Raw genomic sequence first — 14,882 nt, forward strand, 5'->3', positions numbered from 1 at the left:
TTAATTGGTTTCCCCAAATCTCCTCCCACTGTCAGACTCTGGCTGGACCTTGCGTGTCTCTGCTGTTAACCCGTCCTCTGCCCCTTTGCAAACACCATTCTACTACGGTTGGGGAATCAGCTATCTGCTCTGGTCAGAGCTGTCTTCCTAGGGGCCGTGACTTAGGACTCGCTGGTCTGTTAGTAATAAATTAATTGTAGACATGTGCTTACATTTATTAAATACAGACACGTGTGTTTATATATGATCACAAGTATTTGTGCTGAACAGAAGACAATTTCTCCTGGTTCCTGTTACAAAGTAGTTGGTCAATTATTTCTGGGACAACCTGAAATTTGTGGGAATCACTTCTTGCAACTTATTGGCCTTTGCTTAGCTGTGGGGTTACAAGCGGGTGGAAGAAAGCTGGGGAAAAGTCCTCCATGGGCTGTGCGCATGCCTACCTCCCTGTAAAGACAGTGAACACACAGTAATTCTGTCCTATGTGAGAGGGGAGCAAGGATGCTGGGAAAAGGAACTTCAGGGGGAGGAAGGACAGCTGGACCGCTCACTTGAAAAAGAAAGGAACAGAGGCTTAGGACACTTTAGGGTATTCTAAAGTAATTAGTATAGGGCTTTTTTTTTTTTTTTTTAACAGAGCCTTTGTAAGGAAGGCTTTGAGGAAACAGGTGAACCACAGCAGGAGTCAGAGGGCAGGGAGAAGCAGGGTCTCAGCTGAGGCCTCAGTGGAGGCGAGAGGCTGGCTGGGGAGACAGGCCCAGGCAGCAGCTTCCCTCCCTGCATCCCATGGAGGAGCCCCCCGGGCATTGGCGCTGCTCAGTCCGCAGTTTGAGAGCACTGGCTTTGGAAAGAGGGTTACCATTTTAACAAGGAATTCTCATTCCTCTGCCTCCTTTTGAGAGATTAACCGGGTTCTTGAGTTCAACGTGACCCTTGGGGATCCTTTCCCTGAACCTGGCCTATAGACGGGTGAGCCTGCGCTCCTCAAAGGCACCCGGGAGAGTGCAGGGCTGTGGCTGGCTCCTCAGTGGGGCGCTACTGCCCCCTGGTGGCCGCATGCGGCAACTGCAGGCCCGCCCGGGCTTGGGAACCTTCAGTAGGATTTCAGGCAGGTGCCGGGAGCCTTTCAAGTTTATGCTCAAAAACAAATATACGAAGTGAAAAAAAGTAACGGCCCCCAAACCTGTAATCTGTTGACACTGAGATGCTTTTGATTTCAGCGTGGTGTTTTTTTATTTGTACTCTGTGTTACATATCACTATAATAATACAATGTTTGATTAATACTGTGTATATATGTGCCCACATATAATAGCTGAATGATTGTTTTGTCTTGTGTTTTGTTGGGATGATGTTGGAAACAAGGTGGACACTGAAGGACATTCTCCTTTAAAAGCTCCTGACTCTGTAAGGTGTGTGCTTTGGAAGGCACCCCTCCCCCACCCTGCTTGCCCCCAAAGTAACAAAGTAACTTTGAGATATGTGAGAGGATGTAAAGCTTTAACAAAACACAGGGATGTACTTTCTAGTTTACAGAATAAACACAAGGAAAAAAAAACCGAAATGGGCATTTTAACTCATAGAGTTAAAGGAAAAAGGCATACAATAAAAAAGGAGATTCTAGATAAACTAATGCCCCTTTGCCAATGGAGATACACACACAAAAAAAACTAAGTGCCTTCAGATCTTGTATTTTTAATAGGAGAACGTTTATTTGCAGTGGATAAATCTATTTTACAGAAAAAACCAAATATACAGAATGAATAGAATCTTTTACTATATCCTCTACAATTGGTAAAAAACCCGTGTGATAATTACTAAGTTTCCATCTGATTGCAGTATTGTTGCAATTAATTTTTAAAACTGCCTTTAATACTCACGCAATAGTAGATTGGCTATTTATTTATTTATTTTTGCTACGTGACTACCTATGTTTTGGTTTTCCGGTGTCTGCTTTTTTGTTTTTTTTTTGTTTTTTTTTAAAGATTTTATTTATTTATTCGACAGAGATAGAGACAGACAGACAGCGAGAGAGGGAACACAAGCAGGGGGAGTGGGATAGGAAGAAGCAGGCTCATAGCGGAGGAGCCTGATGTGGGGCTCGATCCCATAACGCTGGGATCACGCCCCGAGCCGAAGGCAGACGCTCAACCACTGTGCCACCCAGGCGCCCCTGCTTTTTTGTTTTGATCACAGTGTATGCATGTGTGTTTACAAATGTGTGTATGTTTTATAAATGATTTGGAAAATATAGTATCTACACATACTTTAAAGTATATATTTTAGGACACTCTTTAGGGTATTCTTTTTTTTTTTTTTGAAGATTTTATTTATTTATTTGACAGAGAGAGAGAGAGAGAGAGAGAGAGACAGCCAGTGAGAGAGGGAACAACAAGCAGGGGAGTGGGAGAGGAAGAAGCAGGCTCCCAGCAAGGCAGGGAGCCCCATGTGGGGCTCGATCCCAGGACCCTGGGATCACACCCTGAGCCGAAGGCAGATGCTTAACAACTGAGTCACCCAGGCGCCCCATCTTTAGGGTATTCTAAAATAATAAGAACAGGTTTTTTTTTTTTTAAAAGAAAAGATTTAATCTCCTACTCACCAGAAATTAACTCTAAAATTCTAAAGCTAAGCACTCATTTTGTTAGCTTTCTAAATTCTGGGTATGTCTGGTTTGTTTTCTCCTAATTATTAGGACAACAGATCAGTAGAGTGGCATTCGGGTGAGTCAGCATGCATGGAGAATCATACGGCTTCTGGTCTCTGCGGTGTGATGGGAAACGTACGAGAGTCCTCTCTGGAGACCCCTTAAAGGTTGCCAGTGCTATGGGGGGAGTGGGGAACTCAGGAGCCTGGCCTCACCTTTGGGAAAAACCTCTCAGCGGAGCCATCCCTCAATCATGTGGAGAGGGTTACTCAGTGGCCACCACCAGATGCTGGAGCAGGAGCTCGGGGTCTGCGGAAATGTGCATGACCTTGATAGCTGTGTCATCAGCTGTTGGTCTCTTCCCGTCGAAGTTCTCGGTTGGCTACAGGTGACCTATCACTGTGGCATGGAAACCACACACCCCACTGCCTTCAGCCAGGTGAGTGTTAGAGCCAGTGACACTGGGTACCAGTGTGAGCATCATCCTGGGTGACCTGGGAGCCAGGAGAATTCCCACTGGCTGGTCCGCTCCCTGGTATCCAGTGTGAACAAGACCTTAATTCTATTTGTGCCAACCTGCCTTTTGTTGTTACCATTACAGGGCTTCACCCGTCCAAGCAGTGCATCAGGCTCCACTCCTCCCAGGCTCCCCTCCGTGCTCTCCTCCCCCTCCCAGACTTGGTGGGCTGTGCCCCGATAGAGTCGCCATCAGAGATAGCCCTGTCATCTTCCGCAAAGGTGGCAAAGGCGTCTGCAGTGGGTTGATTATTCATCTGAGAACTTCTCCCTGTATCCCATAGCCTGTATCCCCTAGCTGCCCCTGGCCACGGCTGCTCATGGGTCTAGCACACTCCTGACCCCCTGGTTTTTAAGCCATGGTTAATAATAATAAGCTGAGCACAGATGTGGGAAATCTGTTTTTGAATACCACATTTCACAGAGAAGCAAACTCAGAACGCTCTTTGTAGGTTTGGAGTGTGTGGATCTTACTGGGAAGTCATAGCCGTGGCTTCCTGCTCCCCCCTGGGGGTGCTCACAGCCTGTGCACCCACCCGTGGGTGTGAAGGAATTGGTCAGTATCTGCCAACTGAAGGAGACACTCAGGCCAGCCACGCACCAGGCAGCTCCAGCACCCAAGGTTTCTCCAGGCTGTTGATGGTTACCATGGTTACCAGGGCAGCCTGCAGCTCTCCAAGGGGTCTGGAGGGAAGTGAGCGGGACCAGGAGGGGAGGATTCCCCCATGGGCAGGACCTTCAGTGCCTGGGAAGCCCCTTGCCACCAGGAGATGCTAAGTGCAGTCTGCATGGAATGGGGGTGCTGGTCCCGTCTCCTGCACCGAGCATGTCCGACTCCGTCTCCCTCTCTGCTCATGACTGTTTGTTTTCTCACCTGCCCCCCAAACCCTTAAAGGTCAGGTGGGGAATTTAATTTTCACGTAATGTGATTACTAAGTCACCATGGCTTCCAGTGAATCTTACTACACCATTTTCATAGTTTCCTTCATTCTCAGGGTGTTTACTTTTGTATTGATAGAAGAAATAGGCAGTGTGTTTTTCTAGGCAGCTAGCTCTTACATTGTCTTATGCTGGTGTTAGAAGTCAAAGAAACACCATGTTTTCGAATAAAATAAAAGCTCTAATTGCTTTTAATGTGTTGCGGGTAAAATAATATCATCATAGGAGAGTTATTTTTTATTAATTATACTAGGATTTTTAATTATACTAACAAGGTTGTTATTATGCTACCGATTGGAGTCTCCAACCTCGGAAGTGTGGTCGCACCTGAGTTCTAGGAAAGATGAGAACAATGATTCATGAAAGGGTTGGGGAGTTTCCTCCACCTGAGAGCAGCATGCATGCTAGAAACCAGAGCCCCACATCTCACGTGGTCCACCTGAGCCACACTCTCGGCAGCCTCTAGGAATCATTTCCCAGAAACGTATTTATTTTCTCTAGAATGTGCACTGCGTTTGCACCCCAGCTTCCTGCTCGGGCTTAGAGATGGTTTCTTTTGCCTTGTGTTTTTTAAGTTTAGAAATATTTCTAGGGGTGCCTGGGTGGCTCAGTAGTTAAGCGTCTGCCTTCGACTCTGGTCGTGATCCCAGGGTCTTGGGATCGAGCCCTACATTGGGCTCCCTGCTGAGTAGGGCACCTGGTTCTCCCCTCCCTCTGCCTGCCACTCCTCCTGCTTGTGCTCTCTCTCTCTGTCAAATAAATAAATAAAATCTAAAAAAAAGAGAAATATTTCTATTTATTAAATATGCCTTTGGTATGTTTTCACTGAAAAAAAAACTCACTTAGCTCAGAATTGGTGATTCTATTGCATGCAGGTGTGAAACGTGGGTAGGTGTGTGGGGAGGCGTGGCTTTTTTTTTTTCTGGCCAAATCTAAGAAGTGTCATACAAACATGTTGATCACAGAGCAGTGTGATCTTTGGTCCAGAGCTTGAAAACAAACCTGTGTCTGTGCTGGATTTCGTGCTGAGCAGTGCGGGATGAGCAGTGGCCTGACCCAGTGTGGTTTGACCATGGCATGAGGACCACTGGCCTGATGATGAGCAGAAACGAGATGACGGGCTTTGGGGACTTGGGACTGTCCTCAAGCTGGTACAGAAATACTGATGTCAGTGGGGAGCTGGAGGTGACTGCAGTGGGAACAAAGGGACAGAGTGAACCCAAAACTCCGCAATGACAGGTGTCATTGAAATTGCTGCTCTGCTCCGTGGCAGCGTGGGCAGCAGGGCACAGAATCTGTCTTCCTTCTGTCCCTCAGTGCTACAGAGAAAGTGCATGGGGTGAGCACGCAGATACAGGGATTTACTTAAAGGACGTGGCTCGTGTGTGGCTGTGGGACGGGCAAGGCTGAAGCTCAGAGGACAGGCTGCAACCTCAGGCAGGTTTTCCAGTCCCAATCTGGAGGCACCTTCAGAGTTTGGGCTCTTAAGGCCCTCACCTGATGGGATGAGGCCCACCACATTAGTAAGGACCATCTTCGTTGCTCCTGGACAACTGACTGTAGATGTTAACCACATCCATTAAACACCGTCACCCAACACCTGGACTAGCATCTCATGAACCACTGACCACCGTGGGGTGGCCAAGTGGACACAGAAAGTCAACCATCACATTTACCAAGGAAAGGACACTGGGAAACTGTGCTTAAAACGTGGTGAGGTATAGAAGGGGAGCCACAAGGTAAGCTTCCTCAGGGCGTGGAAGGAACACATTGGTGGGCATGGGAGGGGTGTGCACACTCCACATCACGGGGCAGGGATGCACCCCTGCCAGTGCAGGGAGAATCAGTATCCAGGGCTGGTAAATCTCCGGTTTTCAAGAGCTGGAAATCTAGACTTCTAAAAATGCGTGTGTGTGTGTGTGTTTAAACTACACATAATATGAAAACTTAAAAATACCTTGTGGGCCAATCAAAATCTGTCTGTGGGCTGAAATACGGCTTTTGGGCAGCTGGTATAGGCAGTCATTTACCAGTCTACACAGCAGGCACACCAGGACACCCCCAGCCTCCTGCTGCCAGATCGTGGGCAACGCCTGTGCGGGGCCTGGAGGTCTGTGTCTGCTGCTCCTTCTTTCCTCTCCCTGCTGCGGCCGCACGCCACAAACGATGCCCCCTCCCCAAATCTGTCTGCAGGGGCCGCGGGCCCTGAGGGACACCAGGCCGTCCCCTGGACTGTCCCCTACGCACACGTGTCCCCTGAGGACATGCGCTTGTCCTCAGAAGCTGCTGGAGATGCCAAGGGGGGACGGCGGCAGGAATGTTACGGCTCCATTCCCCGGACTCCAAGTCGCCCATCAGGCCCGCTGTCCTTTGTGAGTGAAAATGCAGAAAGCATTCTGTGCTCGCCCCCTGGACAGACTGATGGACTGATGGAGGGAAGATTCCCGGGTGTTTTCCCGTGGCCGCAGTCTGGGGCCAGGAGCACTCCTGGAGAGGGGGTCCTGCGGGGCAGCTTGGAAATGCTGCCCCTTGGTCTCCCCAGCAGGTGGGAGAGGGCCAGAACACCAGGGGTGTGGGAGGGAAGCAAGGACAGACAGACAGAAGGAAGGGAGGAAATTGGTAACCGTGGTGCTCGTGACATTGTGACCCCAGCCTCGTTCCCCAATTCCTTCTGTGCCGTATGTAGTTGTTTTAACTTAGAAAGTAAGAGTACAGTTTGGGCCAAATATTCCTGCTGCTATCCTCGATGAGGACATTAAAATACCGTTCCATGTTATGGTATACTTTTTGAATAAAATACATACCAGGGAAGCCGTGTAGCAGTTTTTGGTTAATATCTCTGGCATTTGTAAGTTCTCTTTTCACTTCGTATTCTTAGTACTTTTTAATTCTAGGTCATCTGAATTCCCTCCCGTGGACGTGCTGTGGTCTCTGTCAGTCCTCGCAGGAAGGTGGAAGGAGCTGGCCGGCCGTGTGCGCAGACTCCAGCCTTCGCAGGTTTGAGCAGGGAAGGAGCGTGTGGTGCAGGAAGGACCTGCTTCGCTGGGTGCCCAGGAGGCTGTCCTCCCCGCGGTCGGCACGGGGCGCTGGCCGTGCGGCTCGCTCCTGGCTCTACGTGCCGAGCCGCGAGTGGAGGACCTGGGGTTTTACCCCGAGTGTCAGGCTCCCTCGGACACCGTGGGCTGGAGCGGGTCCCTTCTCATTCCTTAGAAATCCAGGGGCTTGCCTCCCCTCGTCCTCTAGTTACCGAAGCGCATCCCTCAAAGCGTCTCCCTAAGTTTCTTCTGGGCCCCTGGATCTGGCCGGCCTTATGGGAGCCTTTACCAAACCTTCATTGCCGACGTTTCCCCGGGTTCCCACGGGTGCCCACGAAACTTTGTCGAGGACCAGTGGGTGTGCGGGCTCACGCGGATGCAGGACCACAGCGTTGCCCCCCCCCCCGCCCATCTGCGCCTCCTTTGTCTGCTTTCTCCACCTGCACCTGCGGGAGCTCTTTGTTCGCCTTAGTGCACCTGGGCCCTGCCTGCAGGGGCACCAGGGATGGCAGCGGACCGCGGTTCGCAGGGACCGATGCCAACTCAAGGGGACAAAGGGGGTACAGCGGTGCCACGCTGCTGAATCAGCTGCGGAATGTTCTGGACTCAGCGACCCTGCCACGGTGGGCATGGACCCCACGGTGCTTAGCAAACTCTGTGTCTTTTCCCCAGAGGCCCAGTTACCGGGACGCAACTGGAGTTGTGGAAAATAAAAATTAAGTAAGTAATGAAAGCCCAAGAACATAAGGCCGAGAACATCCCAGAGAGACCCCTGTCTGGTGCCCAGACGCCCAGGCTCACAGCCTGGTCTTGCCCACTGGTGACCTACGGTCCCCGCCACACTCCTGACCCCTCAGAGTGCCAGTCTGCTCACCTGCAAACGGGGAAATAGTACTTTCCTTGCTTACCACACAGGTTTTGCAAACGAAAAACCTGTGGTGCATTTACTGTTTTTGGCCGCAGTGTGTTACGAAGTACAATGCACCCTGTGTGGGGTGTAGACGGTCTATACCCTCACACCTGCTGTGTGAAGGAGCAGCCGGGGTTGTGCAGGAGGGGCTGCAGCCTCCGGGAGAGGGGCATGGCTGGGCCTGGTCTGGGAGGGCAGGAGACGGACACCCCACGTGGAGGGGAACAGGGGCCGGGGCGTCTGCACGGAGCGGGGGCAGCGGGGCAGGTGCTGGGGAGGCCGCGCGCCAAAGACCTGGTCCCGCCAGCCAGGTAACAGCTGCTCGGACAGAATTCACAGGTAGGCTTGTCCTCTGGCTGAGGCTTCGGGCGGAAAGGATATTGTGTGAGATCTGGGGCCACACAGCAAACGCCCCGGCCTGGCTGTCTTGTCCAGGACCCTGGGGCAGGGCTCCCTCTGCTCGGTCTCCAGGGTTCAGGGCACACCCTTCTTTTCAAGAACATGTTCACCCTCTTCACACCCGTTAGGAAGCCGGTGCTGGGGTGGAGGTGGGGGCGCTGGGACCCCTGAGCCCTGCTGGTGGGAGTGTGAAGTGGGGAACCCATATGTAGGAAACAGCCTGGCAAATTCTCAGGGAGTGGAAGCTAGAGTTCCAGGCGATCCAGCAATCCCTCTGGTACCTACGTACTCAACAGGATGGAGAGCGGGGTCTGGAAGAGACCGCTGCGCTCCCCCGTCCACGGGAGTGGCTCAGGTGTCCGCTCACAAATAAATGGGTCAGCAGAACGTGGTCTGTCCACGCAAGGCATATTATTCGGCCTGGAAGAAGGGAATTCTGACCCTCCTGCAGCCTGGAAGCTCGGGCCGGAGGGGGTGGGGAGCTGAATAAGCCAGCAACATAAAGACAGACACCCTGCGGCCCACCCTCATGAGGTCCCTGCGGCAGCCCCATCCCCGGAGACACAAAGGAGCCAGGTGGGCAGCAGGGGCGTGGCAGGAGCGGGGCAGGGGTTGGGCTTGCTAAACAGGTCAGAGCTTCAGCTGGGGAAGATGGAAAGTTCTAGAGATGGACTGTGGTGATGGCGGCACTAGTGTGAATATACTTACTGCCACTGGACTGGGCACCAAAGATGGTTAAGGCGGCAAATCTTACGTGATGTGTCTTTTACCACAATGTAAAAAGGGAGACATTCCAAGGACGGCAGCGCTTGGGGAGTCCATGAACACTAGTGGTGTGTTCCAGAAGTGTCTGAAAGTTGCTGACGCACTTCACAGCCCCTGACCCAGCCCATGGGCAGTTACACAGTCAGTTCATTACCCTGACCCATAAATAAATCAAAATCATTGACTCCATTAGTGGCAGAAGTAACTGTGAAAACGTTTTCTCCAATAAATATGAAAAATTATCTTATTTTTATTTGTGTTAGTGTCTTCCTAGAAAATCCTTTAAGGATATTTTAAGTTTGCCTCTCGATCCAGAATTTCAAAGTATATTTAAAAAAAAAACTGTATGGTGACTAACATAACATAATAAAAAATTTTAAAAAAACCTGTTAAGTAATTAATAAAGTCCATTTGTTAACTTTAAATCAGGTCGATTTGATCATGTATTTATTATTTATTCCACAAATGTAGTCCGTGTCTGCTATGTGCCAGGCCCTGTGCACAGTGCTAGGGACGTAAAGATACATGGACGCTTTCCAAGATTCTGGGCAGGGACGCAGAGGGGAGAGCAGGTGTGAGCGCCAGAGGGCGACCTGCAGGGTGGGGGGAATGTGTCGGGGTGCAGGTGGGGTGTTGCCAGGGGGCTTTATGAAGAGGCCAGTCTCAGGGGCTGGACCAGAAAGTGTGGGCAGGAAGTCATAAGACAGAGATCCGACTGTTCTGTGCACCCCTGGAAGACTTACATTTAGCCAAGGAGGAATCAGTGGCCTCCTGGAGTTGGAATAAGAAATGACAACATTAACAGGATTTAAAAACACTGATGGTCTCCTCTGAATAGTGAAAGAAATCATCACTCAGATTGAAATTCAGTCTCTTGGCCGTCCTTCCAGACAATGCTGAGATTTGCAAGACTCACAGATGAGACTGTGCACCTGCTGAATTATGAGAAATGAGGCAAAGGAGAAAAGAAAGTAAAACTTGCGACTGACAGCAAAGTCGCTGTGGTTCTGAGGCCCGTCGTTTGCTGCCTGCCCACACTTTCCTTCTGACTCATTTCCCTACTCAGAGAAAATAGTTTGGAGAAGGGCAAGAACCCTTCCTCCACAGTACGTCTTCAGAGAAGACAGCGTCTGGTGCAGAACTTGCGGGGCTTCTGCGATTGGAGTGACAGGACACGATGCCAGAGAAACGGCCTCAGAGGCGGGTGTCGGCTGGAGCCGGAACCTGCCAACGTGCAGAGACAGTGTCCCTTTCCACAGACGTGATGAACGAAATTCGCGGACGACAGAAGCTCAGAGAAGATCTGGAAACGATTTCCCAGAAAGAAAGAAACCTGACAAACCTTTGAGTTGGCAGAATGTTGAGACCTGCAGCTCACGGGCTGCCCGTCCCGCTCTAGGCTCTGTGCTGGGGGTGCACGGATAACGCACAGTGTCCCCGCAGGGCGCAGTCCGGTGCGGGGGGGAAACAAAGTGGTAGGAACAAACCGAGCCCCGGGAGCAGCAGAGTCATGCCTGCTGGACGCCAGTGCTGTGCCCGGCTCCGTGCTCAACGTTTCATGCATTGTTTTCCTTCAGCCGTGCAACAATCCTACGGCTAGGGTTTTGTTACCCCCATTTCACAGGCGAGGGAAGTTCAGAGAGGTTGGGCGGTTTGTCCTGGGTCACAAAGCTAGGAAGTGACAGAGCAGGATGCTGACCAAGGGCCCTGAACGTGGCCACTCACCCAGTGCACAGAGCTCTGGCCGCACATTCACAGAATTAACGAGGGTGCTTCAAAAACCGTGGGGCCCCAGGGCTCCCCAGACTGACCGAGTCAGAACGACAGGCTTGGCCGAGGCATCAGGTGTTTCTAAAGATCCTGGGCCCCCCACCTGTTGTGTGGGCAGGAGCAGAGAGGAGGGCCAGGGCTCTGCTGCAATGAGACCCCCAGTTGCCGGGTGAACGAGCAGGGATCGGTGGGAAGTGCAGCTGGCTGCCGAGCTCCTGGGCAAGGCTGGCTGGCCCAACAAGGAGCCCGGAGACTGCTGTGCCGGGAAGGTTCACGCAGAGCCTGGCGCGGGGCCACGAGCCTGTTCAGGAGGCCCGTGGGCAGGGCTGCAGCAAGGTCTATTGGGGGGCTGTGACTTCACAGCCTGATTTACCTGTGCAGAGGGCCGCAGACCTCAATGTCCAGCCTCAGGGAAATGGTTAAGAAACATCTGGACAGATTATGGGGGGATCAAGTAAAGAATGCCTATGGAGAGTTTATCATGACGTGGAAAAGGTTATGTTTAATTGAATGTATGTTAAATGTTAGATTTTTAAAAAGCAGCATCGTGCGGAATGGCACGTGCAGTGAGCCCACGACAAGAAGACAGTCACGGTGTAGACTGTGTCCAGAGCAGAGAATTTTATTCGAACCTCTCGCATAATTGCCTGGCCACAGCTCTCTGCCAGTCTCCTGAAATTCCACTCACTCGGGAGGACACAAAACGGGCAACAGTAGCACAGTCTCGCTGAGCGCAGTTGCCATCCTCCGGGGACCGTGTCAGGCAGAGCACAGGACAGGAACACATGCACATTTTAAACTTGGTTCCGAGAAGGAGCCTACCTGGTAGGCGAGCGATACAGGAGGTCAGATTGCCATTTCCTCTGGCCTGAGGTCACCACTTAGCCCTGAGTATTACCAAGATCATGGGGCGGCTGGGGAAGAGCAGGGCTCTGTCCGCGTGGACAAGGCAGGTGTGGCTCCAGGGAAGCCCCAGGTGTGGGCCTCGTCACAAACTAGGCCCTGTGCCTCCTCTCAGCATTTTGGCGAGTCCCTTTTGGGGACCACAGCACCAGGTTTGAACAGAGAATGAGACAAGGCAGTCAGGAAGGAGACTTCCAAACTTTCTTGTCACCGTCATGAGCTCCAGGTGTGGGGCATAATCTAAGAGCATGACATAGGACCATGTGGCCTTCCGGGCCGGGGCCGGTCCCTGGGGGCCCCTCTGCGCCAGGTAAGCCCCGGGATCGGGTGGAAACTGCACATTTCTCCACGAGGTATAAACTACAGGGACTCCTCAGAGCAGGGAAGCAAAGAGAGTTTCAGAAGCATTTAGACCGTCAAACTTGAGAGAGAAGTTCTGGCGGCAATTTTGAGAAATTTAGTAGGAACGTATTTCTTATAATAAACTAGGAAACTGTGCTGTCTTTGACATCATGTACCGTCTATGCAAACCAAAATTTTATCAACTGTAAAACACTATGTACCAGGCAGAGCCGAGCATGGAACACGATAAGGTACGCACCCCGAACGTGGCCTACAGCCCCGCGTGCCACTTTCCTGGGTCGGTCATCACAGGTCTGTGCAGCAGGTGGGGAGAGAGCAGACTCTCTGCAGAGTGAAAGCAGACAACTCCCCAAGACCAGACAGAGGGAGAGCAGCGCCCGTCTCTGCCTTCATCCTTTCATGACAGACCCATGAGAACGCCTTCCTTCTGGGGGAGGTGGCAGGGGTCGCAGCAGCTGTCTGCTTCCAGGTCAGCAGCTCAGTCTGCATCATTGTGGGTGGGAAGGAGGCTCTGGCTTGCTACTCTGCTCCGCGGTCCGATGGTGCAGAGTAGCTGAAGGAAATCCCGCAGACCGCGTGTGTGCCGGCGTGTGGGTCCCGGTCCTTGTGGCGCAGCCCCGAAGTTTCCTCTCCCTGCAACCCTCAGTACTGGTCGTTAGCGCTCAGACCCCCGCCTTTCCTGTGCCCCGGGGCCGGCGGGCTGGCCGGCCTCAGGAGTAGGAGCCTTTGATGTCCCCCGGGGCCTCGGTTTCCCTCCCACGGCCCCTGAGGGTGTTGAAGACCTTGCGGTAGGAGGCTCTGAACGTGGGGCTCGAGCAGCAGTACACCACCGGGTTCAGCACGCTCTGCAAGTAGGTGAGGCCGTTGGCCACGTCGGACACGTGCACCATCACTCCTAGGACCCTGCAGCCGCCCGCCCCGCGGACGACGGCCAACAGGACCCGGGCCAGGAAGCTGGGCAGAAAGCACACTGCGAACAGGACCACAACCACGGTCACCAGCGCCTGGGCCCGCTGCACCCTGGGCTGTCTGTCGGGGTCTCGGAGTCGCCTCTGGAGGGTCCTGAGGATCCTGGCATTGCAGAACAGGATGAGGCCAAAGGGAAGGATGAACTGCAGGAAGAACAGTGCTTCCTGCCAGATGAGGCTGAAGGACAATTGTCCCCCGGGCTCCAGACTGGGGCACGCGGCCTCCGAGACGAACAGGCTCTGGTGCGTGAGGCCGAGCAGCAGCAGCCACACGAAGCCAGACACCCCCCAGGCCGCCCGGGGGGACAGGAGGTTGACCTTCAGCCGAGGGCGGACCACCCGGAAGTACCGGTCCACGGCCACGGCCGTGAGGAAGGCGACGCCCACCCCGCGGCCGAGGACCTGCAGGAAGAGCAGGGTTTGGCAGGACGCGTGTCCAGAGCGCCACGCCTTGCGTCTCAGGTAGAAGGTGGCGTGGAAGGGCAGGCAGAAGGTCAGCAGGAGGTCGGCCACGACCAGGTTGAGCAGGTAGACGGCGTAGGCGGAAGAGGAAGGTCCACAGCGCCACGGCGTTGCCCAGAAGGCCCAGCCCGCACTCCAGCAGGAGCAGCGTGGCCACGGACACCTCCACCGCGACGCTGGGCACCGAGCAGTTGGTGGGGGGCATGTCGCCCATCCTGCCGCCGGACTCCGCTCTGCGGTGGCAGAGCGCAGAGCTGGGCTTCGGGAGACGCTCCCTCCCACAAAACGAAAGAAACGGGCTTTTTCCTGCCACAGGATAGAGGAGTTCTGCATTTTCTCAGTAAGAAAAGTACTGAACCAGCATCAGGATAAAGTCAAAAGCAAACTAAAATTTGTTTGGGGAAAGAGGATCGGTGGGGGAGGGAAAAAACCCTTGCAGTTTTGACCTAAAAAGGGGAACTTGTGTTTCACTTCACATCATCTGGCATTTTGCTGGAGCGACGACGTCCCGAATGTTTGGCTGAGCACAGGTACGCGTCCGTGGCTGCTGCCCACGGGGCCGGAGAGGCTTCACCACGCCAGGACGTCTCGTCTTTGTACAGTAAAAATGATGATGGGAACCAAAGCTTGAGCATGCCTCGTGGGGAAGGGCTCCTCCCCCAGAGGAAGGACGCTGACTGAGACTTTCCTGCACGGGGCTCCATCACACACGGGCACCCAAATCTGGTCCTGACATCACAGACGACACTCTGGGGGCCCATGGTTGGCCATTTTCAATTGTCCTCTTACTCTGTCAATTTCATTTTCTGCCAGGAGCTTTCCCCTCCCTCCTGCACGGCCTGGATTGGGATCTAGACCTGTGGGCCTCCGTGGGCCCTGAGAGCAGAGCAGAACTGAGGGCTGGTCAAGATGCATAGATTCCACCAGAAGGTCAGGATCATGAGATAGTAAACGAATCCAGTCATCCCTTCCCATTGAGGACCACGTTGACCTTGGTTCTGGACCATTCTCGACACCAACTCACCTGGGTCCTGATGCCCTGTTGACCCTTAATTATCTCGGTTCTGTTTCGTGTGGTTTGAGCTCTGGAGTCAAACACGTTTTCATTCTAACTCTGATTTCTGCACTTAGCAGGGGTGTGATTGCGGGAAGCGAAGGGACGTCTGTGTTCCAGCGTCTTGAGTGATCCTCGCAGGGTCACGATGA

At 52.8% G+C, this 14,882-nt stretch overlaps 1 protein-coding gene across 1 annotated transcript; it reads right to left on the minus strand.

Annotated features, from left to right (window-relative positions):
- Positions 1-8,694: 8,694 nt before the first annotated feature.
- GPR31 (G protein-coupled receptor 31) lies at positions 8,695-14,020 on the minus strand. Its single transcript, XM_011224275.3, is given in 2 exon segments — positions 8,695-13,755; positions 13,757-14,020. Coding segments are annotated over 2 exon segments (933 nt in total). The 5' UTR covers positions 13,891-14,020; the 3' UTR covers positions 8,695-12,956.
- Between the last annotated feature and the right edge of the window lie 862 nt (positions 14,021-14,882).

The sequence above is a fragment of the Ailuropoda melanoleuca genome, chromosome 10 (assembly GCF_002007445.2).
Source record: "Ailuropoda melanoleuca isolate Jingjing chromosome 10, ASM200744v2, whole genome shotgun sequence".
Taxonomy (NCBI): domain Eukaryota; kingdom Metazoa; phylum Chordata; class Mammalia; order Carnivora; family Ursidae; genus Ailuropoda; species Ailuropoda melanoleuca.